Genomic DNA, 23,429 nt, shown 5'->3' with positions numbered 1-23,429 from the left:
AGACAACCACGATGCATAACATGATGCCTATGACTAGAGCCAAGTGTGAAAACTGTGTCAGATCCTCCGGGTTCTTGGAGGACTTCCTTCCTTTCTTGGTGGCTGGCTGGTCGGTGTTGGCAGTTCCTTGGGTCGGTGTTGGCCTGATGGTAAGCCTGGATGGCAAGCTGCGTCCGGTGATGTTTATCTCATTGGATGCCTCGCAGATCACCTCGATGCCATCGTCTTCTGTTGATGCTCCGAGGATGCGGAGGGTTCTCCCACTGATGAGGAATCGCTGACTCGGTTCCACTGTTGCCCCGTCCTTGTTAAAGACCCAGGTGTATGATGTAGCTTCAGGAATGGCTTGAGCGCTGCATTGGATCACCACTTCGCCACCCTCCATCACGGCTTGCGGTCCGGACGGAGAGATGCTGACATTCGTCGGTATGGCTAACGGGATCAGAGTGCAGTTCGCTCGGCTTGACGTTGATGGATCCGTGATCCTGGTCTCGGGTTTACAAGTGAACTTTCGGAAGTTATCCGTCTCCGACAAGGTCCACACGACTCTGCTCTCACCCTGTTTCTTCCCAGCGAACTCGCTGCCTTGTTTACCAGCCGTCCAGGACAGCGTTTTTACCGGTACCTGTCCGGTAGTATCTGGATATGAACACGCCAAAGATACCGTGTCCCCTACTTCGTGAGGTCCTGATGGGTCCATGCTGCAAACCGGTGGTTCAGATCCCAACAACGCTGTTGTCTGTGATGGGACGACCGTCAATGTAGCATTGGAGGATTTCAACCACCCTCCCCCAGCTTGGCTGTACTGCCAGCACTCATACACGGTCCCGGAGTCTTCTAAACTGACGCTCCTCACGCGAAGTGAGTACACATTGTCTTCTCTCTGGATGCTGTACTTGGATTCGTAACTCGTCAGACACTTGGAGACGTACGAGAAATCTCCATCGGGGGCCTGGAAGCGTCCCCAGTAGAAGAACAGACAGGGGAGGTCGGTGCCGCATCGGAAGGTTGCATCGCTGCCCTCCGTGACGGTCACATCGTCAGGTTGCACGGTGAAGACTGTCGCAGTTGCTCCGCACGCAAAAAGTACCAACATCCAGAAGGTCTTAACTGACAGTCGATTTTCCATTTTGTCTACCTCGATTCTTTATGAGAAATCACAAGTTTCGTGAGGAGAAGTAGTTTTGGCCCGCAGCGTGACACATGGAAAGCTTCTCCAGGATAACCTCTTTAATTGGCGCAACAAATTAGATAAGTTACTGGAATATCTTGGTCCGGGTTCAGATTATATACGTGCACAACCATGCTGTTGTAGATCCAGAATAACATGGAGTGTGTTGATAAAAGTCTGGAAGCATTTTTAAAAATTGTTTCATGTCATCTTCTCAAACCGCGTCTTTTAAGTCAACAGTGGAGCCGGCGTGGTGACGACACGAACCTCGTCACTGTGTCGGCAGAGTGACGAAATACATGCAGACAAAAACATCGGTGCAAAAGACTTCGCGATTGACACACAGGAATCTTCCTCGTAATATTTCCTCAGATATATTTACCCTTTGGTTAGAAAAGTGTACTACGTGTACGGATGTGCAGCCGGCAAAAATATGTGGGCGGTATAGTAACGAAACTGTATGTACCGGTACCACCACTGTTACAACTTGCATTATGTGTCTATAGCTGGCCTTATCTTGGTACACTTCCTCTTGGAAACATCTTTACAGCACACGCTGCATTGTTACAGCACTTGTGGCCATGCAGGTCTCGAACAAAGACAATGAATATTTTTACCAGCCGCGTCCTTTGTTTTTAGAGTATAAAGTTAATGAGTGGTGGGTCGATTCAGGAAGTTGCGCACAGTGTATGTAGCCAACCGGGGCCCTTCACTTTTGGATTTGTTCACCGGATGGGGCCGGTAGTACCGTGCTAGGCGGCGCACAAGCGTTTTAGCGTGATAGTTCAGTAATCTAAACTGCCACGCTATAAGCTGTGGGGCACTGTGGTCCAATTGAGGAGGGATTTATCCGACATGTAATTGGGAGTGTGTATAAACTAGCAGACATCAGATATGTTTATATTTTTTATTTTGGGGGGAATTCGTCTCTATACTGGTTGTTTTTAATACTGGTCTTTGGGGCGTTCCTTTTTTTTACTGGTTTTTACCCTTTTTCTGGTTTGATGGTGTTTTAATATAAATCCATTTTTTATCAATTTTTATCTCATCATGGTCATTTGGTCTCATTGGGGTTTTTCATCTAAGACAAAAAGCATCTTGAGATAGTACAGTCGGTCTGTTTTTATCATTACATGTTCGTATTTACAGTTGTTTAATTTAGTATAATATGGTTCTTATTTCATTTTTATTTCTTCATTTAAAATTCAGTGTTTTAATTTGAACAGGGGTCTGGTCAAACACATCGTTTGATGACAGTGTTTTATGCTTTTGTTTGTCCTTGACAGCCCCTGTTCATGTGGTTTTACGTTTCCTTTTAATTCAATTTTATATTTATGTCTAAAGATGTAAAATAAATAAATAAATAAATAAATAATGGTGACGGTGTTCGACTGCATGTGACGTGGTAATTGGTATGGGTTTGAGGCCTGACAGGGAACGTGGTTCTTGTGTTCTTGGGCAAGACACTTTACTACGATTGACTCAGGCTCTCAACCCAGGAGTATAAATGGGTACATGTGAAGGTAGAGGCCAAATTGCGCTGATCTCGAGCTGCTGCAGAACGAATGGTCTCATTGCCTAATGAACAGGGATAATACCGTAGAGCTATATTAATAGCTCTATGGATAGACTCACAAAGCGCTTTGAAACCTCAGGTATAAAGCGCTATACAAGCACACATTTATAATCTCGCGACTAGTATATGTCCCTTCTTTCTCCTATGTATATTCTTTAACCTTAACGTTTACATTTTGCTTTCCCTGAAGACCCGTTCACAAAAAAAATTACGAGGATTATTGTAAAAAGATTATTTCTTCAATTAAATGTTTCAGAAATTGTCGATCTGCCACGGTTGCGGAAACAAAACTATAGAATTGAGCCTTGGTTTTATTCGGTGCGTTTCGTAGAATTAGATATCCTGTAAAGCATAAGGCTTATGCTTTACATTTTGAATCAAATGTTTAAATTTCATTAAAATTGAGGCAGTTTTCTGCATATGCCCTTTTGCTGGGAACATTTTGGTCATTACGCGCTATTGCAAAAGGGAATATGCACATATGCCCTTCTGCCGGGCACACGACGAAGCATAAGTATATGGTGCTATTGCAAACAATACAATGCAAGACTGGTAAATCTGGTCACAGAGTGCAAAAGAAAAAATATGTCTCATCTAATTCAGAATGGATTTTCACTGGAAGTCTTTTCAAGTATGTGACCTACACAATGCACTGATCTCGAGGTCTTGGGTCGGACTTGGGTCGGGGTAATCCTATCAGTTCAAAAGTTTTGGCCAATGTGAGAATTAAGCAAGTCTTATTCACAGTCAGTCAGTGAGTCGGGCACAAAGAGGACTACACAAGCCGGCCCTCCCCGAGACCAGCAAAAATATCCTAAACTAGTGTTTGAACTGTAGTTTCTTTTGAGATCTTTCAGATCTGAAAAAAAGTTTTGGTATAACAGATTTAAGGTTCGGTATTTTTAGGAAAAAGTATCAGGGGCAGAGCCATATACACTTTTCGAAAGTGTCATGTATTAGCATGTCAAAAGTATAATTAGTTGAACTGTGTGCACTTTATAAAGGTGACATCGACAATATACACGATTGTGTTGTTTTTTCCCCAACTTCCTGTTCTGTCTGACCTTTATCGTCCAGCTGGTCCTACGATTATTTTACAGGCATGTGTAGCCTAATGAACCACTCCGGCCCGCCATGCATTGCTAAAACCTGAACCTATACCTCAGAAAGAAAATTTATAAAACTGTTCGACGAAATTGTTCAAGTGAAAGATGGCTCAAATTTGATAAAAGGGAAAAACTAAAGTAAGTATCATTGATTTAGAGTGTGATTTATTGTGACCTCAGATAAGTACAGATTTTGTTTATAAAAATAAAAAGTTGGATCGTCCCTGGGTGGGCTTGAACCACCAACCTTTCGGTTAACAGCCGAACGCGCTAACCGATTGCGCCACAGAGACGAGACAATGCCACTTTGCTCAAAGTCCATCAAGTATTGTTGTTGTTTTCGCTCATGTCATAATTGATGCATAGATATCGCTGATTATTTATCATGTTAAGTAATCCAGTTGCGCAATATAAGTTGAATCGATACCGATTAGACTTGTGTAGGGAATTAAAGTATGGAATCACGGTGTCGATTAAGCAGAAGGAAGATATGGATTTAGAACCTTCTTTTAAATTTCAAACAAATATTTCCAGGTAATAAATACTAGGAAGGTTGCGCATATTCTCTTTCCCATGATAGGTGGGCGCGAACATCCGGCAAATTTTTAGCTCCCATACCTATGTTCTTGAAACTCAATTGTTCTTGAGTCTGGAGTGTTGATTGGTAACACATATCAATGTACTGATGAAAATGTGCAAATTACTAAATGTTTTCATTGGATGACGTCAGCCCGCCCACACCTATACCTTCATGGACAAAAAGAAGCGCGATAATCTGTGATTTCTAGTTGTGTGTGGAAAACAGATTCTTCATCCATTTGGGAACATAAAAAGTAACACGAACAGGACCTACATGCGAGATCTGCCCCCCCCCCCCCTCCCCCGCCATAACACCTCCGTCCTGACCTCGCGCCTCCACGCCTGCCCAGAATTTAGAGGCAAAATTATTTTGTCAACACCGAGTCGTTACACTCGTTTTACAAACATAATCCAAAATATATTTGACCGTCCCTGGGTGGGCTCGAACCACCAACCTTTCGGTTAACAGCCGAACGCGCTAACCGATTGCGCCACAGAGACAGACGTTAGAAAACGCGAAACTTTATCTCATTTATCTCAGTTCTTAAAGACGGAGGAGTATGTTGGGTTAGGTAAAATAAAATATCAGCCGTCCCTTGGTTGGCTCTGACCACCGACCTTTCGGTTGGCCGAACGCCGCACCGATCGCGTTATAGTGAGATACATCGCAGAAGAATGATGCCAACCTTTGATTTTTGAAAGTTTTTGTCTGTATTCCTTTTTTCACTATTATTATTTTTTGTAATATAAAAGTCAGCATTCTTTAATGAGGTGGAATGGGCGCAACTTGCCGAGTTTCTGGGTCCTAACGGAGAAGGAAGACACTGATTTGGTTGCAGTTGCAGTAATAGGTCTCACTTGTCTACTACAACGACCGGAAAATTACAATAGTATACTTTTGAAAATGACGCAGTTTTCAAAAGTTGTGTTAAACGACAAAGCAGAACAAGGAACAGACAAGTCACCTCGAACTTCGAAGACAATCGCACCAGCGACCCCGGGACTTAAGTAGATCACAACCCGGGCAGCCGGGTTTGTGCTCGCTTCGGGTGACTTACAAGCCATGAACTTCCACTGAACTCAGAGCTGTACCCAAACCGTACTGTAAGAACTGGAGCTGACTTCCTTTTTGGAGTTTTGCGATGACATGACCGGGTATATTCGGGCAAGGTTAGCCTTGAGTTCACCTCCGAGGGGTCACACATACAGGCAGATATTTATAATTATCATAAAAATGTTAGATAAGTTGCTAACTTGCTACAATAAAATTAACAACCACTCCTCCAAAATGTTGGTTCCCTTGGAGATAAAATGAGTATACATAGGGTTCACTCAATTGAACTTGAAGCTGGAGTATGGAGTTCCAATCCCAGTTTTTGCTTTATAAATCCTCTAATTGAAGTCTGCGCTTTTTTTTCTTTGAAGCTATATTATTCTTTTTTCTAATGAGCTGAATTTTCTCACTTTACCCTTTTCACTCCTAGGCCAATTGCTAATTACATTGAAGCATTGAACAGTCTAAATCTAAACAGCTTTAAAGTTTAATTTAAATTGTTTGCTGAAATGTCATTTTCAGAAATGCAATCTCAACAGGCTTGAAACTAGGCGGCCGCGGATTACTAAGTTGCAGTGTTTTTTATTCTCCTCCCCCCCCCCCCCCACGTCGACCTCCCTCTCTTGCGAACAGTTGTAATTTGCGCGATCAACAAAAGAGGGCGCTACATAAAAATAGCCAATTTTTTTCACAGAAACGAAAGGCATGAAGAGGAGCGTCGTTTCAATAGCAACAAAAATATCTGCCATTATTTACCCTTTTGCGGAAATTTTCTGACATTTCGGTTCTGTAAGTAAAAGTTGGTGTGCGGTAGATTATAAAGGGAAGATAAAGGAAAGAATACAGTTCATAATAAGCGCCTGGCACTTGAGAATTTTACGCATGATTAAGTGAGTTACTTTTGACAGCGTTGGGAGATTTGTGCATGATTTCTTGAACTGTCTGTAGCCAGGCAAGGCAGTGCATATTTTGGCGATCGTGTAGTTACGGGCCCTGCTCCCTTGGTCAAAAGAGAACAAAATAAATTTCTTTGACTTGCCAAACTAGTTGGCAACATTAAGAACATGCAAGTATGTCATAGATAGAGGGCAGGGTTTGAGTTTTAGAAAAAAATTTGAGTAAAATGACAATGACAAAACGGAAAAATGCAACACTAAAATAAAAGTGGCGATCACCGCGATGTACGGTGTGATTTGAATGCGCAAGGCACTCAAAATCGCATGACACCAACTGTGAACCAATGCAGCAGTAGGGCCTGCTTCCTTTCTCCAATAGGAAATTGACAACATTTTCTTGCTAAATTTCCGATCTTTACTAGATCTTAGGATGGAGTCTTTCTCGGACCTGTCGCTGTCCGATCCGGACCAGGAGGCCTCAGATGGCGAAGAAAAGCCCAACATGGAGGGCCTCGGACTCCAAATCGTCGACATTCCGACAGAAAACGGCAGTCACAGTTCCTCAACGAGGCAAAGAAAACGGGCAGGGGGAAATGAAAGGTACACATGGTTATATCTAATTGAGTTGTGATTTAGTGGAAATCGCTTAATTTATTTTCTTTAATTTGGCCATTTTTAAGTTGTATCTTTTAGCTGTCTTCTCTGTAGAGTTAGAGTTTTTAACAGCATTATAGCTTCTTATTCTGTGCTTATGGCACACGTAATGTAACACATTGCTTGATTTGTAACTGGTTCGGTTTGAATTCCATCAAAAAAGTTGGCCCTCAAATTTATATTTAAAAAAAAGGTGGATAATTCTTTTTTTTTGAAGCAATGATAATTTATCGGATGACGGTTCTGAGTTGTCAACTCAGAGGTCTGCAAGGGCATCCCCTGGTCGCAGGAAGAAGAAACTCCACAAGTTGAAGCTGAAGGATGGCTCCGTCATCGTGCTGAATCCTCCCGAGGAACTACTCAAGAGATCAGAGAGCAAAGCAAGGAAACACGCTGGATTGGGAGAGGTTAGTTATAGCGCCCTCTCATGAACTGACACAGAAAACCTATGAATGCTGCCGTTTTGTTTGTCTTGTATATTTTCAATTTGCTGTGTTCGGCCTTGGTTCATTTATTTGAAGTCCTCTCTTATGGTTGTGTTTATTACAAATACCCAATTTGTTTTCTCTTTTTTTTACTCGAAGTGTGATTGATCAGATTTATACAATGAGATTGTGTATCTGTGGTCTGTCTGTTTGTCAGGCTGGCCAGTTATCTGTCTGTCTATCTAATTTTTTTCGCTTCAGTGCAGGAGGAAGGTACTTCTTGTCAATCAATCTTCCACCTTGTTTAATCCTCTTCTCTCTGCGTCCACGTGAATGCCACGTGTTCCCTGGTGTCTTTTCTCCATTTGTCCCTCAAAATGACAATTGCCATCCAAATGACAAGTGCCACTGCCTTTGGAGTCCAGACAGTTGTTCTGCATCCAATTTCACGGAGCTGCTCGATCAACACAAAAATGTGCTAAGCTAGAAAAAAAGTGCTCAGCAAAAGCAGTTTACTAGCCAAAATGTCGTGCCAAAAATATATCGATTTTGAAAGTCTCTCATTCAGTTGATTTTTCATAGCTCATAAATTTGGTAAGCGAAATTTTCTGCTCACTAGCTCCACAAAGTTATGCCCCTGACTTCCATCTTCCTCAATGCCCCCTGGTCTTGACGAGGTTGATTGACGGTGAAAGGAACTCAAGGGGAATTCAAGTCATGTTATTCATTATCCTTGGTTAGGTGGAGCCAGCTCTGGAGGAGTACATCCGCTGTACCGCCCTCTGTCGTCTGGTTCATGGAGACGGTCACTGGAAGCTAGCAGAGAGTCACACCAACTTGGCCTATGCTTACCTGACACTCAAAGGTACAGTTGAAAATTGTTGCAAACCTCAAAAGGTACAGAAAAATACGAAAAATGCAGAAAAATAGGTACAGAAAAAACTTCGAAATTTAGACCATTTTTCAAGGGGCGGGGTAGTGATAAAGATACAGTGTACATGTCTAGTAACATATTTTATGTATCACTGCTTATATCATGCATGATTCTACATGAACAATTTGGATTTTTTTTGTAGAGAAAAAAAATTGACAGGACTAAGTTATATTTGGTGTTTTTTTTTTACTTTTCAAAAATGTCGCAGAGAAGCTCAGAAGGGCAAAATAGTTGGTGAAGACTTCACATGGTTGTGTGTTTTTGTTGTCATTTGTGTTGGGGTTGGTCCTATCTGCAGGAGTGCACTAAGGGAGCGGTGGGCTCATTTTTCTGGGGTGGGGCACTCAATGGGATTTTAAAAATTGAAGGCTCCTTTTTGCTTTCTCCCAAGTTCTGAGGGTGGGGGGAACAAGGGGGGTACAAGCCTTGAAGGAGGAGTTCAGATTTCCCCCATCCCCCCCCCCCCCCCTCCCCCATGCCGAAAGCCACAGCCGCCCTGTCTTTCCACTCCCCATAATCATGCCTCTGCATTTGTTTATCTACCTTGTTTCTATCACATCTCTGGCAGGACTAGCTCCCCAGGCACAATATCAAGCCGAGGCAGCCAAGAAGATCATGCTGAGTGGTCTACACGCCTCGGACTCCAGTGACTGCAAGGCAGACCTCCTGGCAGTACTGGTCAAGATGTACTATGTCCTGGGACGAAGTAACACCATGTTCAACAAATATCCTTGAAAAAATATACAAATGGGCATCTACTCAGTTGGTTGGGTTGGGGAAGGTAGGATCACCTACTGCCTTTGGGAATTGAAGCAATCCAAACAAGAAACAAATTATACAAGCAACTTTTGGAAAGTAGTTGATCTGGCACGAACTTTATACCTGCACAAAAACCTCCCAACTCCTAGTTCAAAGCAGATTTCACTAAACTGTGGTTAAACGTTGCCATATTTCTCACTCCTTGCAATATCTTGTGATACACACAGCAGCTTTTGATGTTAACCAATTGGAAAATTTGGGGAGGCGGACAGGAAAAAATAATTTTTTTTGAAATACATCAATTGAAATTCCCTGATCTTAAAAATTGCCTAATTTAAAAAGTAAACTTTTCAGAAATTCTCCCCCTTCCCCCCCCCCCCCCCCAAAAAAAAATTATGATTTTTATTTGACATTCGTTTATTTTGGGATAGCATTTAGAAAATTCTGACCGAAATTGGCTTAAGTTTGCATAATTACAACATAATCTGTGAAAACTTGTTTGCCTAGAAATGACTTGGAGAGTTAACTACGCCTCCCTCCCCAGTTGTTAATAAGACAATGTTCAAGATTAGTCCATCTACAATGAACCAAATATGTTTGAGCCCGTTATTGAAAAGTCTTGGATGTTGACTATTGAGTTGACTTACAGTAACTTCCTTAACTTACATGTTACGTATCCAGAGGCTGAGCAGTGCTTACTCAAAGCTGAGAAAGTATCTGAGGAACGAGCAAAGCTGATTGGCTCGGTGGGATCAGAACAGGAGCAGATGGCTATCTATATCGCCATAGCGATGGGAAAGTAGGTCCAAAAACAAATGCTTGGATTCTTAATTAATGCACAATCGTTTCCTTTTTTTACAAAATAAGATATTGGTTTCTTATCCTCTGTAAATGGACATTGATCCCTCACTGATTTTGGCAGAGTTGTTTGCTGATGATTTTCTTATTGTCTCTACTCCGTCCAATTTGACAGGCTGTATGCCAATCAGAACAAGCAGGCTTTGGGAGCCAGTTACTATGAGAAGGCCGTACGACTGACTGAGAAGCACCATGGCTCGGACAGCTTGGAACTGATTGCAATATACCAGGACCTGGGCAAAATATCCTTTGAAAAAAGACCGACCTGCAAAAGCCAGTTCATGCTCAATACGAATGTGATTTTGAAGTGGACTTTTCATCAAGAATCAATCGCAGCAAACTTCACTGGTATTGAAATGAGTTCAACGTACGTGGATTTTCGTTTACATTCGCTTTTGCCCCGAGTTTGAACTGGCCTGAACTTTAGTCAGTGGGCTTAGTTTTTATTGGAAAAACTACAGGTTTATCTCATTGTGTTTTTTTGTTAACAAGAGTGCAGCAAGATGTTTTGATTTGTTTAGGTCTCAAGGCAGGTTTAATCGTCAAGTGAAAGTTTAGCGGGTCAATATTTCATGGGGGGGGGGGGTGGGACAGAAATGTCAGTTATTGACATAATGAAAAATGTTTGGCTTTTCCTAATACTATGACACTTCTCTTTCCAAGCACTGATTCTAGAATGAAAATTTCCTCTTTGTATCAGGATGCACAAAAGTTTCCCAAGATTTGTTTAATTATGATTAATTATTATTATCATAACTGGGTCGTTTTTGTGATGCTATCGATACAATAAGAAGAAATGCATGTTATCATTTCCTTAATGAACTTCACTTAGAGCAGAGCAAAGGCCGACATTCAAACCATGACAAAGCAGTGGAGTATTACCTACAAGCACATTCCATCACTGTAGCCAGGTAAGTGTCTCCAATTATTTCACGAAAACAAAAGGGAAAAAAACTTTTTAAATTGTTGTATTTAAATGCTCTGCCACTAGCACTGTAATGAAATGGTGCAAGCGTGCCAAGGTCCTTGCTAAAGGATATTGTGTAGGGTTATGTGGTATACGCATGTCTACGCTTTGACAGTGACAACTCCAAAATAATGTGGTGTAAAATAGGGTTAGTGTTATGATATTGTGTTGCGTTGTATTTATTCCTGAATGAATACATGAAACCGTAGAGTGCTGGGGCAGTATGGGCTCCGTGCGCCAACGAAAGAGGGCGCCCTTTTACCTAGCAACGACGGCCCATGGGTGGTTGACGCACACCGTTCCTTGTGTGTGACGCACGTACACCAGGGAAATTGTACTATGTACACGCAGTGGTACGGCCGCGCGTCGCGGCAAAATTGCAGTCAGGCAATATGGCCTTGTCGGTCACCCCCAACTGTACTTTCTTTGCTGGTGAGGGGGTACTTGTGAACAGAGCCGATAGGATCGTACAGGGAATAAACAGGCTGGTCAGTTTGGGGTGGTCCAGGGACCGATGGGTCAAGAAGCATAACAATGCAAAATTATCTTAAGGATTGAGGTTGGGTTGTCTTTAGGTCATGGTAAGAATTTTGTAGAAATTCAGGTTTTGGTAAGAGTTCCTTAAGACTAATGGGTGATATAATTATGTGGATGATACAGGTATAGCGGACAGAGTGAAGAGGTAGCGGAGACTGCCCACAAGCTGGCCCTGGCCTACTCTGAACAAGCATCCGCTGAGGCAGAGAGTAAGTGGAGTTTTTAGTGTTTTAGTGGCTTGACGCAAAGGGAAAGCCTACTGTCCTCTGAGACACTGACTGACTGACCGACAGACTGAACTGTCCAGCTTACTTCTTACAGGCATGCAACTTTTCCTCGGATCAGATGATTTCCTCGTTTTTAACTTCACACTTATGCCATTTTAAATTGAAAAACACTGTACAAAGTCTTGTAAAGATTTAGAGTTTCCTCGTTTTTTGTTTCTTCCAAGGTGCATGCATGTTCTTAGACAACCAGTCTTGCAGCTGTCAAACTTTCATGCCTAGAGTTGTTCTTATATTATAGTTTCATCAATTGAAGTTTCAGTAAACAAAACCTCAGTCACTGAAAGAGCTTTCCAACTCTGGCATTGTCCAACACAGTGCAGGAACCAATGGTACATTTTGTATACTGGCAAACCAAATTAGGACATCAAAACCCATGAAATAGCAAGAAACAATTTATTACCTACAAGAACTCCCAAGACCTATTACTTTATCAAAAGACATTCAAAAAGATAATCTGTTTAAATAGAAAGTAATTAGTTGACTGACACTTAGCTTCACTTGCATTTAACACGATAGAAGGTAGAACCAGACAAAACAGAAGGTACATTGTCAGACAGGTTAAGGTTCTGTCCAATCTGAGGAAAAAAAAGAAAGATTGACACCCATGAATTTATTCTGTTTTACCGCTTGAACCACAGCAACAGCTGAGCGATATCTAGACGAGAGTCTAGGTATCAGACAGGTCCTGTACGGTCCCCATCACCCTAAGACTATCGCTACTCAAGAGAGTTTATGCAAGCTGCTCATCAGAACAGATCGACAAGAGGTCAGTCATTTCATTACAAATTACAAAACTGGTCTTCAGTAAATTTGTTGGACTCCTCAGTTTTGTATTCTATTGAAGACAAGTGCGTGCGTCTCAATGGTTAGCAAGGTATTTTTTTTGGTATCATTTCTGGTGAACCAAGACAGTAATGAGTTCTTTCTCATTCCACACAGGAGGCGGTGTCACTACTCAAGACGATTATTTCCTCCAAGTGCGTCACGTTCGGTGATTTCAGCGAGGAAGTTGGAGAGACTTACAAGCTGTACGGCTCCATCCTGCTGTCGCAGGGACAACTGGACAAAGCCATGAAATACTTCAGGAAAGTAAGATTGAAAAAGTAAAACAAAACCTGACAATATACTCATGAACACTGGCTGCAAAACACCCACTTCATCCGGTTCGTTAGTGTGACGTCACCTCCAGCACTTTCTGCACGATTGGAACCGGAAGTTAACGCAGCTCGAGTGTTTGTAGCCAATGGGCGCAACGAACCGGATACTGGCATTCCAGAATCCAGACAAGCCAGAGTGCTGACTCTGGCTAGGCAAGCTTAGTCTTGTTTGAACTTACTGATTTTGTAGAATAAGTAGAACTGTAATGTTTACCTTCCAACTGAGCTCAGCTACATTATTTTCACAAATCTGTTTGACACATCTGTCTTGTTTTCTTGTTTTTGTTTGCAGTGTTACAGCATTCAAAGCAGTCTGTACGGTCCCAGCCACAAGAAATCCAAGGCCACGCAGCAAACCATCGATATGCTGTTGCAGTGAGTACAATCATATTCACCCTCGACTCTCTGCAGAAATTTTAAACCTTTTTTTGTAAATGTGTGGTTCTGAAATGAACCTGAGGGTGTCCTCGACATTTTGACCAGTATTTAGGGATATTATATGTATAATTATTTGCATATTTATGGAATTTGTTTATGACAGATCTCCCGCACTGAAGGCAAAAGAGGGACAGAGCAAGGCGGGGCAACTGAAGAAACGCCCACGCTTCTCATCCACCATCAAAACTGGTGGCACGCTGCCCTGAGGGAACCAGTGCAGTACGAGGTACCGGGCATTAGATCCAGCGAATCACAAGGGAAAGTCCCTCCCATACTATCATCGTCACTCCAGCATAACCACCACCTGCAAATATAACTCACAGAATCGTTTCAAGTACGAGGTTTAAATGTACAGATGAACGTTAAATTTGTTCATTACATTGGCAACTATTTGTAGAGCTCAATTGTAAATATGCACTTCAGCTGCCAGTGTTAAACAGGGTGAGATGAACAAATGTTAAATAACTGTGAAATTTTAGGGAAAATATTTTCATGAAAATATATAAATATAAATATCTTATTTTTAAGTGCGTTAGTGAATGTTGGTTGCAAGTCTTTCTTGAGTTATTGTATTCCTGTGCTGGAGTATAACTGAGAGTCACAAGAGTCTACTTAAGTTACTTAAAGGGAAAATACAACATATTTGCAAACATCGAAAAATAAAACTACCAAGTTGTTACGAAATACATTACTAGGATGTTGGTAAATGACATGCTTAAGCATCCTGTAAAATTATGGCACCTGGTGTGAAGTCATTTTCAAGAAAATGGTATTTTTGTAAATATTTCCAACGGTGGTCGGCCGACCAGCGTTGGAAAAACATAACTATTTTTCAACTACTCCAAATTTACCATTTTTTCAGTCCAAATTTTGTTTGCTATTGGTTACATGTTCATGAACGGGTGCAGGCCAGCTAGACTGGTTCCCTTGCCTTACAATTTTCCATCATCTATAAATTGATCCATTTTATCTTTTGTGGAGTCAGGGAACCAGACTACTTGAACATTTTTGTTTTTCATGGTTTTTCCAACCTTTTCGAACACAAAACTTCAAAAATGTCAGTGTAACAATATTTGATCTATTATACTAACCTCTCAAATAGTTCATTTCTGAAAATTACAGCAAAAGCCAATGATGTACATTCCCTTTAAGCCAATGGGGCTTGTTTTTCAAAGTTCACAAAAATCTATAAAAAAAAATCGGTGGAAATTCTTGTGAGGTTGAGTAAAACCTGAAAAGAAAAAAAAAAAAGCTTTTAGAGTAGGTTTCACTTTTGAAAGGAATGTTTCATTTCCAGCTTTTGTTTTCTAAACTATCTGGTGGTCCAAGTATTAACTTGCTGTACATGACATGTTCCTTGCAACTTGAAGTTTGCAAAAAGTCGCGAATGTGACAAGTTATCAGCTACAGTGGAAACTAGTGCCCTTTGTCACTGTGCAATATAAATTAATGTGTGTTGTAAATAAAACGTATTTTCCATGATTTGTAGATATAAACAAGAACATCATTGATTTTGATGTAAACATGTTTGGAGAAGATAGGGGAATCCCTATTTATTCATTTTGTGAAAATAGAAATCTTTTTCCTTCTGCAATACAATTCTAAGCAGCCTGTAAAAATGTTTTGTTGTTTAAAAAGAAAAGGATAAATAACTTTTTTTTGTAGCTATACCTAAGAGTTTGTTTTAATTCAGTCGCTTCTTAAAATCCTCTTAAAAATTTCTTAAACGCGTTGAAATTGACGGTCACCCAAATTTTGCAATGAAAATAAAGACTGTCTTTTGTGCTGTACTCCACCCCTATGGGTTATCAAAAACTACTCCCAAGTTTTCCAAAAAAATCCAACATTATTTTGATGGGATTTGTTGGATTCAGAACTACTTGCTGCACGAGTACTTGGAGTGCGCCATTAGTTGACTGCACTATGTTAAATTTTGGAGGATCTAGGAAGCTGTCTGATAGAGTAAACAGGCTTGCAACTGGGAAGGAACAAAAAAAGAAGAAACTCTAAGCTTTCCAAGACTTTATACAGTGTTGTTCAAGTTTTAATGGTACTGTATGTGTAAAGTGAAAAACGAGGAAATCAGCTGATCCGAGGCAATGTTGCATGCCTGAGTTAATTAATTAGTTACTCTGTACCTTTATTAGGAGGTAAACTGATATGTGTCGCTGAATTATATAATGGTCCGTCCTAAATAATTATTTTTTTAATTACGGACATAGTGAATTCACTCTGTAATCCTGTATACAACAAAGAAACCAATGCTCAAGTATTTGAGATGTAGCCAACACTTTATATGCAAAATTCACACGTGTAAAAACACAATAAATTACAACCACCTTGAAAATCAATTTTAATTTTTACACTGTACAAAGAAACGAGCAAGCTTTATTGTAAGATTACACTTCAGTGTGGAAGCGCACTTAAGGTTTTAATGCAAATAATGAAATAAACAAATGCATTTTTTACAAAACAATAAACTTTTGAAAATTAAAACGAGTTTGGCACTTTGTGCACGAAAGGGTGAAACATTGGCATTTAGGAACAGTCCATGTCATGTACTAATTGAATTCAAAATGAAAATAGTTACATGTAGGAGTCAACGCATTGAAACATTTGGCAATGAACACATTTTCTAACAGTTTTTGTAAAACATAATGTTATATTTGCATTTTAATTGTGACTTAAAACACAGATTCTGGTTAATAATAATAAGTTCGTAAATGCCAACCATTTTTAAAAAGCTTGTGATTTTGATGTAAATGAAATATGTTCCGAACTCTCAGCGCAAAATTATCTTTAAAAAAAAAGCAAACCATATGCAGTCCACTCTAATTAATACAAACTCCATTGAACCCTGCCAAAGTGTTTACATGTCAACTTTGTATAGAGAGGAGTTTCGGTCACATTCATTGTGCACATAAAGGCAGAGGTGGAACCAGTAGGCTTTTTTTATCACTATAACCAGAATTCGTATTAACAGAGTTTGTATAACCAGAGTCGACTTGAAACAACACATTTTGGGCCGCAGTAAATTGTCATCTTATTACAAAGAGCAACAGACAGGACTGAAAGAAGTTTTTAAAATAAGAGTTTAAGCTATACCTTATGACAAACCCAGACAATTGATCATCGTACACTCACGAGGCCCCCTTCAATGGAGAAACCATTGTGCATGCTATTGTGCTAAGCAACTGTCCCACGATGGATCATCTGAACAATAGCTAGCACAATGCTCGCGCCATTGAAGGGGGCCTTCATGATTGAATTGATAGCATGCCCAGATTGGTCTTTTGCTCTTACTGCACAATTTCAGTGCATCATTAACCAGTGTTTGCTCGTGGTTTCTGTAACTTTGCTACAAATACTTGATGCACAGATTTTTAAAAACAACAAGATGGGGAAATTCAGATTGTGAAATCACATAGGAGTTTTATTACATGTAATGCTAATAAAGAAGTGCCAATCATAAATTATGCTTTTTTAAAGACCCACCATTTTTGAACAGAAGTAATGATGTGGTGCTTATATTGCACTTTATACCAAAGGTCTCAAAACGCTTCACAGAGCAAGGACCTTTTGTGTAGTTAATGAAAATATAAATTTAAGTAGTGCTCACCAGTTATTGGCAAAGCAATAACTGGTGAGCACTTACTTAAATTTATGTTTTCATTTACTACTTTATTAGTGCTACACAGCACCCCATTTTGTCTTGTGTGTAGTTACTGTGTAGACTGCTGTTCAACCAAATCGTGCAAATAGCCTTTAGATGGACGACCATAGTCAACTTGTGTATCACTATGTACAGCCGGGAACCAACAGAATTTGGTCCAAGTTTGCTTTTTCCCAGCATTCAAAATTCTGCATATATCACACATGTAAGAAAATTGGTGAGTTACTAGTACAGTCGAGTCTCGTTATAACGAACTCGTTCGGACCTAGCCAAATTGTTTGTTATATCAGAATTTTGTATTAAGAGGAACATCAGTCCCATTCATTGTGCATATAAATGCACAGTCGGGACCAAGGCTTTATGTTTGTTATAACCAGAATTTTGTATTAACAGAGTTTGTGCTAACGAGAGTCGACTGTACATGTATCTATGTCTGCTACTACATGTAGTTGTCTGTACATGTATGTACACATATTTAAGCATTCAAACAAATACCAGAGGCCAATGTCGTGGAACAGCTCAGAAATTCTGCCCTATTAGCACAGAAAATATTTACTTAGCAAAACAGGTGACAAGCTGAAACTTGCATAGGATGTGTACATTTCCTGTAAGGAACGTTTTTGCAGATCACTGATTTTGTTAAGAAATATTTTCTCCTTGGCACAAAATATTGCCAATATATTGCTTTTCATTCTGCACTCAATTTGCTACGCAGAATGTTCTCTGCTTTGCAGCTCCGGGGATTGGGTCTGGGCCCATTTGGTAGATTTAGTATGCAGCCTTGTTGCAAGATGATGTTGAGAAGTTTAGTGCCTTTAACTTCAAGACATCAGTGACACATCAGCGTCCCTTTCTAACTCTAGCCTGTTCAAGTTCCTTTTATATGCCTAGACATTCACATTCTTTCACTCACTCACAGATCAGCATTAAATAGATTCCATCAGATAATTCTTCATTGCAAGACATTAGGTCCAAAAATCCTACATCTTATGTTGCAGTTCCCTTGTCCGAATATTCAAGCATCCCCTGTATAAGGCCTGTGTCCGAAACGGCCTGTTCCTAGGTGAAGGCCTAGACAATGGCTCTAGATAAGAGTTTCGGCTGTGACTATGCAGCATCATGTATTCCATTTATTGCTTCCGTCAGTTCGGTCGTCCCGACTACCCTATTCCAGGGTGCTTCACTAATCCCTTCTCACAAAAACCAGCGACGGAAATGCTAAGGAGTCACAGAGCATTTCTGGCTCACAGATCCACTCGTGAAAATCACATGCTATACAAAATACATCCAATGGTGGTAAACTTCGTCAGTCTTGAGGGCGCCCTCGAGGGACATTAAATTCCGGAGGCTGCCCTCGCTGAATTCACGCTTTCTCTGAAGTCATTTGTTTAAGTTCGTCGTAGGCCTTTGCGGCTTCGTCGTCAAACTGCCAGCCACTCGCATACAACTCGATGGACTCCAAAAGCAGCAGGCGACCAATGGCGGTGGTGCCTGGACCGAGTAGTCTGGTTCTCAGGTTATCCATTAAGAGTTCCATCTGAGAAGGCTGGTTACTCTGCAGGATCTTGCCGAGTTGCTTCAGCTTGGAGGGAATAAAATATCTAAGAGATTAGAAAACTGGAAGTACAATTTCACTTGATTGGCAAAGTATGAGAAATTTAAGGGACTATGGTTTTGTTGGAAATTAAAAATGCTTTCCTTTTAAAATTCCCATTTCATCCTCGGAAAACTTGCCTACAAAATATCAAACCATCCATGGCATAAGTAATTAAGTGTGAAGCCTGTTGATTGCTAGAAAATCCAAGAACAAAAGATGAAATCATTTTCAACTCACAAGACAAACAAATCCAACATTAACACTCAAAATCAATCTGACTGAACACTAGTGAACAGCAATTTTAACAGCTAAGCGAAACTTTCTTGAATTCATCAACTATCAGACTATGTACAAAAAATGTATTTTGATGGACTCCCAGTCCCACATCTATAATACTTAACATGGGGGCTGCTATTCCAATTTTGTGTATTTGTAAGAACTTGATTGATTATGTTGGAATCTGGTGGATTCAGGAAACTTCCAGTTAGAGCTTCAGGATTGCACATTGTAAATTCATCCTACCTTGAGGGTTGCATATTCAATCTGAATGTCCGAAGCCTCATTATCTGTAAGCAGCTAGGATGAGAAAAAGAAGAGGAAATATTCAATGCAAATAAAGAAATTTAATATAGACGATTCTGGATGTATCTTTTGCAACAAAGAAATTTCACAGCTGCTACAATAATTTCATATCAAAACCCATCTGGATATTCATATCTGTAACAATAGGTTTTTTTTCTTTTGGGAGTTGGGGAGGTGGGGTGGGAAGTGGGGGTGGGGGAGGTGGTGGCACTTGGTATGTTGGGGGTGGGGGTTGTTGGTACCTGATCCAAACAAGAGTACACAGGCTCCACCAGGATATGCAAGTATCCGTCGGCTGCTGTCTTCATCAAGGCATACAAATCACACAGAAAGCAGACGAAGGACAGCCATCTTGTTTGCTTTTCTTTCCTCCACTGATCTCTAGACTGAAAGTCTTCCTGGAGGGGTTTCAGCAGGGTGGAGCGGAAATTGACCTCATCTTTCTCAAATCTGGAAAAACCATCAGACAAATGACAAACAGAGACACTAAATGTAGGTCATCAAATATATTAAATACTGCAAATATAGACCCTCTGAATTTGGCACTCAGGCTGGTTGTAAATCAGTATGGTCTGAATCTTGTTTCCGTCAACTTTCTTTGCCTGCCAAGTTTTCACTTCCTTCTTTCAATATCAAAGACAAATCCGAAACCCACATCTTTAAGATTGCTTGCCCCACATTTCCAGCAACCTCACAACACAAATACACAAATATGGTTAGCAAAATGTAGCATTTTAATGGTCGTACTTGGCAAGGGTTGCACACAGGCTTGCCACGCACGATGTTGTTGCAGGATCTTGCAACGTCCAGTTGTAAATGTCTAAGACAAGGTTGCGCAGCTCTTCTCCGGTTGAAATGCTCTCAAGAGCTTTCTCCACGATTGCGCTTTCATCCTCCGGTGACAGTTCAATGATTCTCTGATTGGGATGTTGATGGCACATCGTTTGCAGAAGATCAAGTAGGCCTAGCTTGTTTTCCTGCTGGTGAAAATCAATGAAAATATAAGAAAGTACTTAAGTAGAATGAAAACCAGAATGAATAAATGAAGTTGCAGCTGATGAGATACATCAGTTGTTAGAAAACTGCTATGCTCCATTTTATGACTTGTTGTACTAGTGAAAGTGGTATGGCTAACATGAACATCATTTGAATTGTCATTTGAATTAAAAATAAAATGTAATTGAAATGAATTTAAATTTTTCCCAAATATCCTAATTAAATTATTCAACTGACTGAGTGTATACTGTTTACATAAACTATAATGTAACATTATCTCATTTTTTTTCAGTTTTTGTTTTTTTAATTCTATTTTAAATTAAGTTTCGATACAAATATTTTCACGAAACTGATGCAGTACCGCTTTTGGAGCCGCGTCATTTCCCTCAACCTCATCAGGCGAATTTTTGGCGTTTTCCTCTTTGTCAGTTTTCTTTACCAGACCAGGTGGGGCCGATGGATTGCTGGTGTTCTTGCTGCGACTTCCCCTGCCTCTACCCTTGCCCATATAGTTTGTTGGTCGAAGGTTCGGTGTTTCGTTCGAGAGTAGCCCTGCGTGTAAACTTCTTGCCGACGCCATGTTGTTGCAAAATGGTTCCCAGTATACAGTATGTGTGCAGAAGTACATCTTTTGGGGATGGAACCTGACTATATTGCGTGTGTTTCGCGGGGAATTCCCAAAAGAATATTTTTTCTCTCCGAAGTTCATTATCTGTATCTGTATCTGTATGCTACTGCACAATCGCCTATGGTGGGGCTATCACGTGCAGGTGCTAGGTAACGCTGTCATGGTGCTGGTTGATGACTAAATTTTGAAGTGCGCATGGGTGGAGAGTTGGCCGATATTTATCTTGTCTAGTTGGGTTTTGAAGGCGTTCAGTGTGGGTTGGTTTTTAGTAGCGTCAGGTAGGAGGTTCCATTCGGGGACTGTCCATGGGTATAACGAGTGAAGATAGTTGTTTTTGTTTGACTGGATGCGCTGAAGATTTAAATTGCTATTGGATTGTCTGGTAGTACGTCTGGTGGTTGGCTGGTTACTGGGTAGATGAATTTGCAGGTGGGAGATATTACTTGGAATTATACCGTGAATTTCTTTGAAGATGGTGCATAGTCGAGCTCTGTTGCGTCTTTCTTCCAAGGGGTCCCAGCCTAGCTCTTTGAGCATTGCAGTGACGCTCGATGAGTAACTGTAGTCCCTCAGGACGAACCTGGCTGCACGTCTCTGAACTTTTTCAAGCACGCCGATGGTGTTCGATTGGTGGGGGTCCCATATGACTTGACAATATTCCAGAAGTGGTCGAACGAGTGCCTTATATGCTATTTCTTTGGTGTGTTTATCACAGCTGGATAATGTTCTTTTGAGTAGACCAAGGGTTCTGTTTGCTTTGACAGCAATTTGGTTTATGTGTCGATTCCAAGTCATATCAGAAGTACATCACAAACTAATTATGTGGCCGGCCAAGAACCATGGTGGCATACCACCAACTTGAAGGGGAGGGGTAGCGTTATAGAAAAAAAACAATGTAACTTTTTTAAATCGATGAAGTTCTTAATTAGGCCCAAATGCGCTAGATCGACGCGCGTAAAATCCAACTAGAGATAGAACCCAAAGAAAGCACGACTTACTTAATAATTAATAAAATCAAATGTATAAAGACAATACACCGTATTAAAAAAAAAATATTTTGGAGAATGGTCGTTTAGGCTTATATATAGCCTACTACAAGTAGCTTTAGATATGATCAATCCACATATTTTGTAAATTACTTGAAATTTATTTCAGAATCAGATAACAAAAACAAGTGGCAGACAAGGGCGGATCCAGAACACAATTTGGGGGGGGGGGCCAAAAAAATTTTGGTCCCCCCAAAAAGTGGGTCAAAAAAATTACGGCGTGGGGTTCGAGACCCGCTTAAGGGCCTCGAAAATTTTTTGGATTCTAGATGCTCTGTGGTGCGATCTGAGGCAATTTCTGACCACTTTAACCAATGTTTTTTGAGGAAAAGATGGTGGTGTACTCATTGCCTGCCTTTATTGCGATGTCACATAAAAAAAAAAAATTGGTTTCGTTTTTTTTGGGGGGGCCATGGCCCCCTTTGCCCCCCCCCCCCCCTGGATCTGCCCTTGGCGGCAGACATGGAGCATATGGGACTGGCTAGTTTAAAATCTGCAATTTAATAGACGATCGAATAAAAAACTAGACCGAGACAAACTCACAAACATTGAATCAAAATATTGTACTACCCGGCCCTTTGTTCGAGAGTTGGTTGGTGGACGTGCGTCGGTGACACTACTTTTGTTTACATGGACAAATATTGTAAAACATTTTATGATTTCATACGGATGCATGCATGGAGTCATAAAATGTATTACAATATTTGCTGTTGCATATTGACCTCGCCCTACAAAATACATTCTTGACTTTATAACCACACGACGAAACGTTTTCGTTACTGTGTTCAACTGACGACCAGCCAGTGAGAGTACTTTTATAGGCTGTGATACAAGAATCTTAATTGAATCTCATGCATTTTTAAGACGTACGTTTCATTTGCATTTGACAATACAGAGTGAGTAAAATAAAAAAGCGGAACCCAAACCCCAAAATTATATTTCATATTTAAAAAATATGTAGCACCAAACATGACTGGAAAGCCAATTTCATAAGCTACTTTTACATGAAAAAAATTACTGAAATTGCTCAATCCGTTCAAAGAATATCACCATTTAAACACTGACCCTAAAACCTCTTTCGTCCTAAAATGCGATTTCAAGAATCATCATCACAATTGTCTTCAAACATCACCAGATGTTTAAAAACCTCAGTTTAAAAGTTAAAAAATATTCAACAAAGTCCTTTTGAAGGCCCGTCTTTAAAAAAAAAAGGTGGACTTTATAAATCATATTGTTTGCCTAACCAGGGTTGTTAACATACTACAGTTGTTGGCAGTTGTTGAAACAAGTATTCTGTGTCATTTTCTTTGTTGTTCCAAACAGTCAGAATACACAATAAACTGCATGGGTTTTTTTTTTTGGACGAAACAAATTTAAGGGGCATTGCCGGCGTTTAAGTGGTGATATTCCTTGAACGGATTGAGCAATTTCAGTATTTTTTTCATCTAAAAGTAGCTTATGAAATTTGCTTTCCAGTCGTTATTATGCTTGGTGCTACATATTTTTTAA

The 23,429-nt window shown here is 40.4% G+C and overlaps 2 protein-coding genes and 2 non-coding genes across 6 annotated transcripts; 1 reads left to right on the top strand and 3 right to left on the bottom strand.

Moving 5' to 3' along the window:
• Window positions 1-4,072: 4,072 nt before the first annotated feature.
• Trnan-guu lies at window positions 4,073-4,146 on the bottom strand. Its single transcript has one exon. It is a non-coding gene; the product is annotated as a tRNA-Asn (tRNA).
• A 713-nt stretch (window positions 4,147-4,859) lies between these two features.
• On the bottom strand, window positions 4,860-4,933 carry Trnan-guu. Its single transcript has one exon. It is a non-coding gene; the product is annotated as a tRNA-Asn (tRNA).
• Window positions 4,934-6,175: 1,242 nt separating this feature from the next.
• Window positions 6,176-13,788, top strand: LOC119745462 (tetratricopeptide repeat protein 23-like). 2 transcript variants are annotated; one of them, XM_038221819.1, is made up of 13 exons: window positions 6,176-6,275; window positions 6,805-6,982; window positions 7,254-7,443; window positions 8,203-8,326; window positions 8,964-9,120; window positions 9,828-9,953; window positions 10,128-10,254; window positions 10,841-10,923; window positions 11,640-11,725; window positions 12,442-12,569; window positions 12,743-12,892; window positions 13,253-13,335; window positions 13,502-13,788. In XM_038221819.1, exons 2-13 carry the CDS (start codon window positions 6,813-6,815, stop codon window positions 13,602-13,604), a joined length of 1,527 nt encoding a protein of 508 aa, XP_038077747.1. In that variant the 5' UTR covers window positions 6,176-6,275; window positions 6,805-6,812; the 3' UTR covers window positions 13,605-13,788. The 2 variants fall into 2 exon arrangements, with proteins under 2 accessions (XP_038077747.1, XP_038077748.1); XM_038221820.1 differs by having other exon boundaries at window positions 6,802-6,982.
• A 3,633-nt stretch (window positions 13,789-17,421) lies between these two features.
• On the bottom strand, window positions 17,422-20,861 carry LOC119745463 (CBP80/20-dependent translation initiation factor-like). 2 transcript variants are annotated; one of them, XM_038221822.1, is made up of 5 exons: window positions 20,608-20,861; window positions 19,998-20,230; window positions 19,493-19,700; window positions 19,191-19,244; window positions 17,422-18,653 (listed from the first exon to the last, which is right to left on the bottom strand). In XM_038221822.1, the coding sequence occupies exons 1-5, from the start codon at window positions 20,824-20,826 to the stop codon at window positions 18,435-18,437; spliced, it is 933 nt and encodes a 310-aa protein (XP_038077750.1). In that variant the 5' UTR covers window positions 20,827-20,861; the 3' UTR covers window positions 17,422-18,434. The 2 variants fall into 2 exon arrangements, with proteins under 2 accessions (XP_038077750.1, XP_038077751.1); XM_038221823.1 differs by having other exon boundaries at window positions 17,426-18,653; window positions 19,998-20,227; window positions 20,608-20,857.
• Window positions 20,862-23,429: the final 2,568 nt, after the last annotated feature.

The sequence above is a fragment of the Patiria miniata genome, unplaced genomic scaffold (genome assembly GCF_015706575.1).
Source record: "Patiria miniata isolate m_02_andy unplaced genomic scaffold, ASM1570657v1 HiC_scaffold_7, whole genome shotgun sequence".
NCBI lineage: Eukaryota > Metazoa > Echinodermata > Asteroidea > Valvatida > Asterinidae > Patiria > Patiria miniata.
This window is presented reverse-complemented; position numbering and strand designations above follow the sequence as displayed.

Excerpts from the sequence above, each read along its gene's own strand:
- LOC119745462 (XM_038221819.1), top strand. The coding sequence starts at position 6,813 with ATGGAGTCTTTCTCGGACCTGTCGCTGTCCGATCCGGACCAGGAGGCC. Across the intron at positions 9,954-10,127 it reads ATCGCCATAGCGATGGGAAA|GCTGTATGCCAATCAGAACA; the intron begins GTAGGTCCAAAA and ends CCAATTTGACAG. Across the intron at positions 13,336-13,501 it reads ACCATCGATATGCTGTTGCA|ATCTCCCGCACTGAAGGCAA; the intron begins GTGAGTACAATC and ends TGTTTATGACAG.
- LOC119745463 (XM_038221822.1), bottom strand. The coding sequence starts at position 20,826 with ATGGCGTCGGCAAGAAGTTTACACGCAGGGCTACTCTCGAACGAAACA. Across the intron at positions 20,231-20,607 it reads ATGACGCGGCTCCAAAAGCG|CAGGAAAACAAGCTAGGCCT; the intron begins GTACTGCATCAG and ends GATTTTCACCAG. Across the intron at positions 19,245-19,492 it reads TGTACTCTTGTTTGGATCAG|CTGCTTACAGATAATGAGGC; the intron begins GTACCAACAACC and ends TTCTCATCCTAG.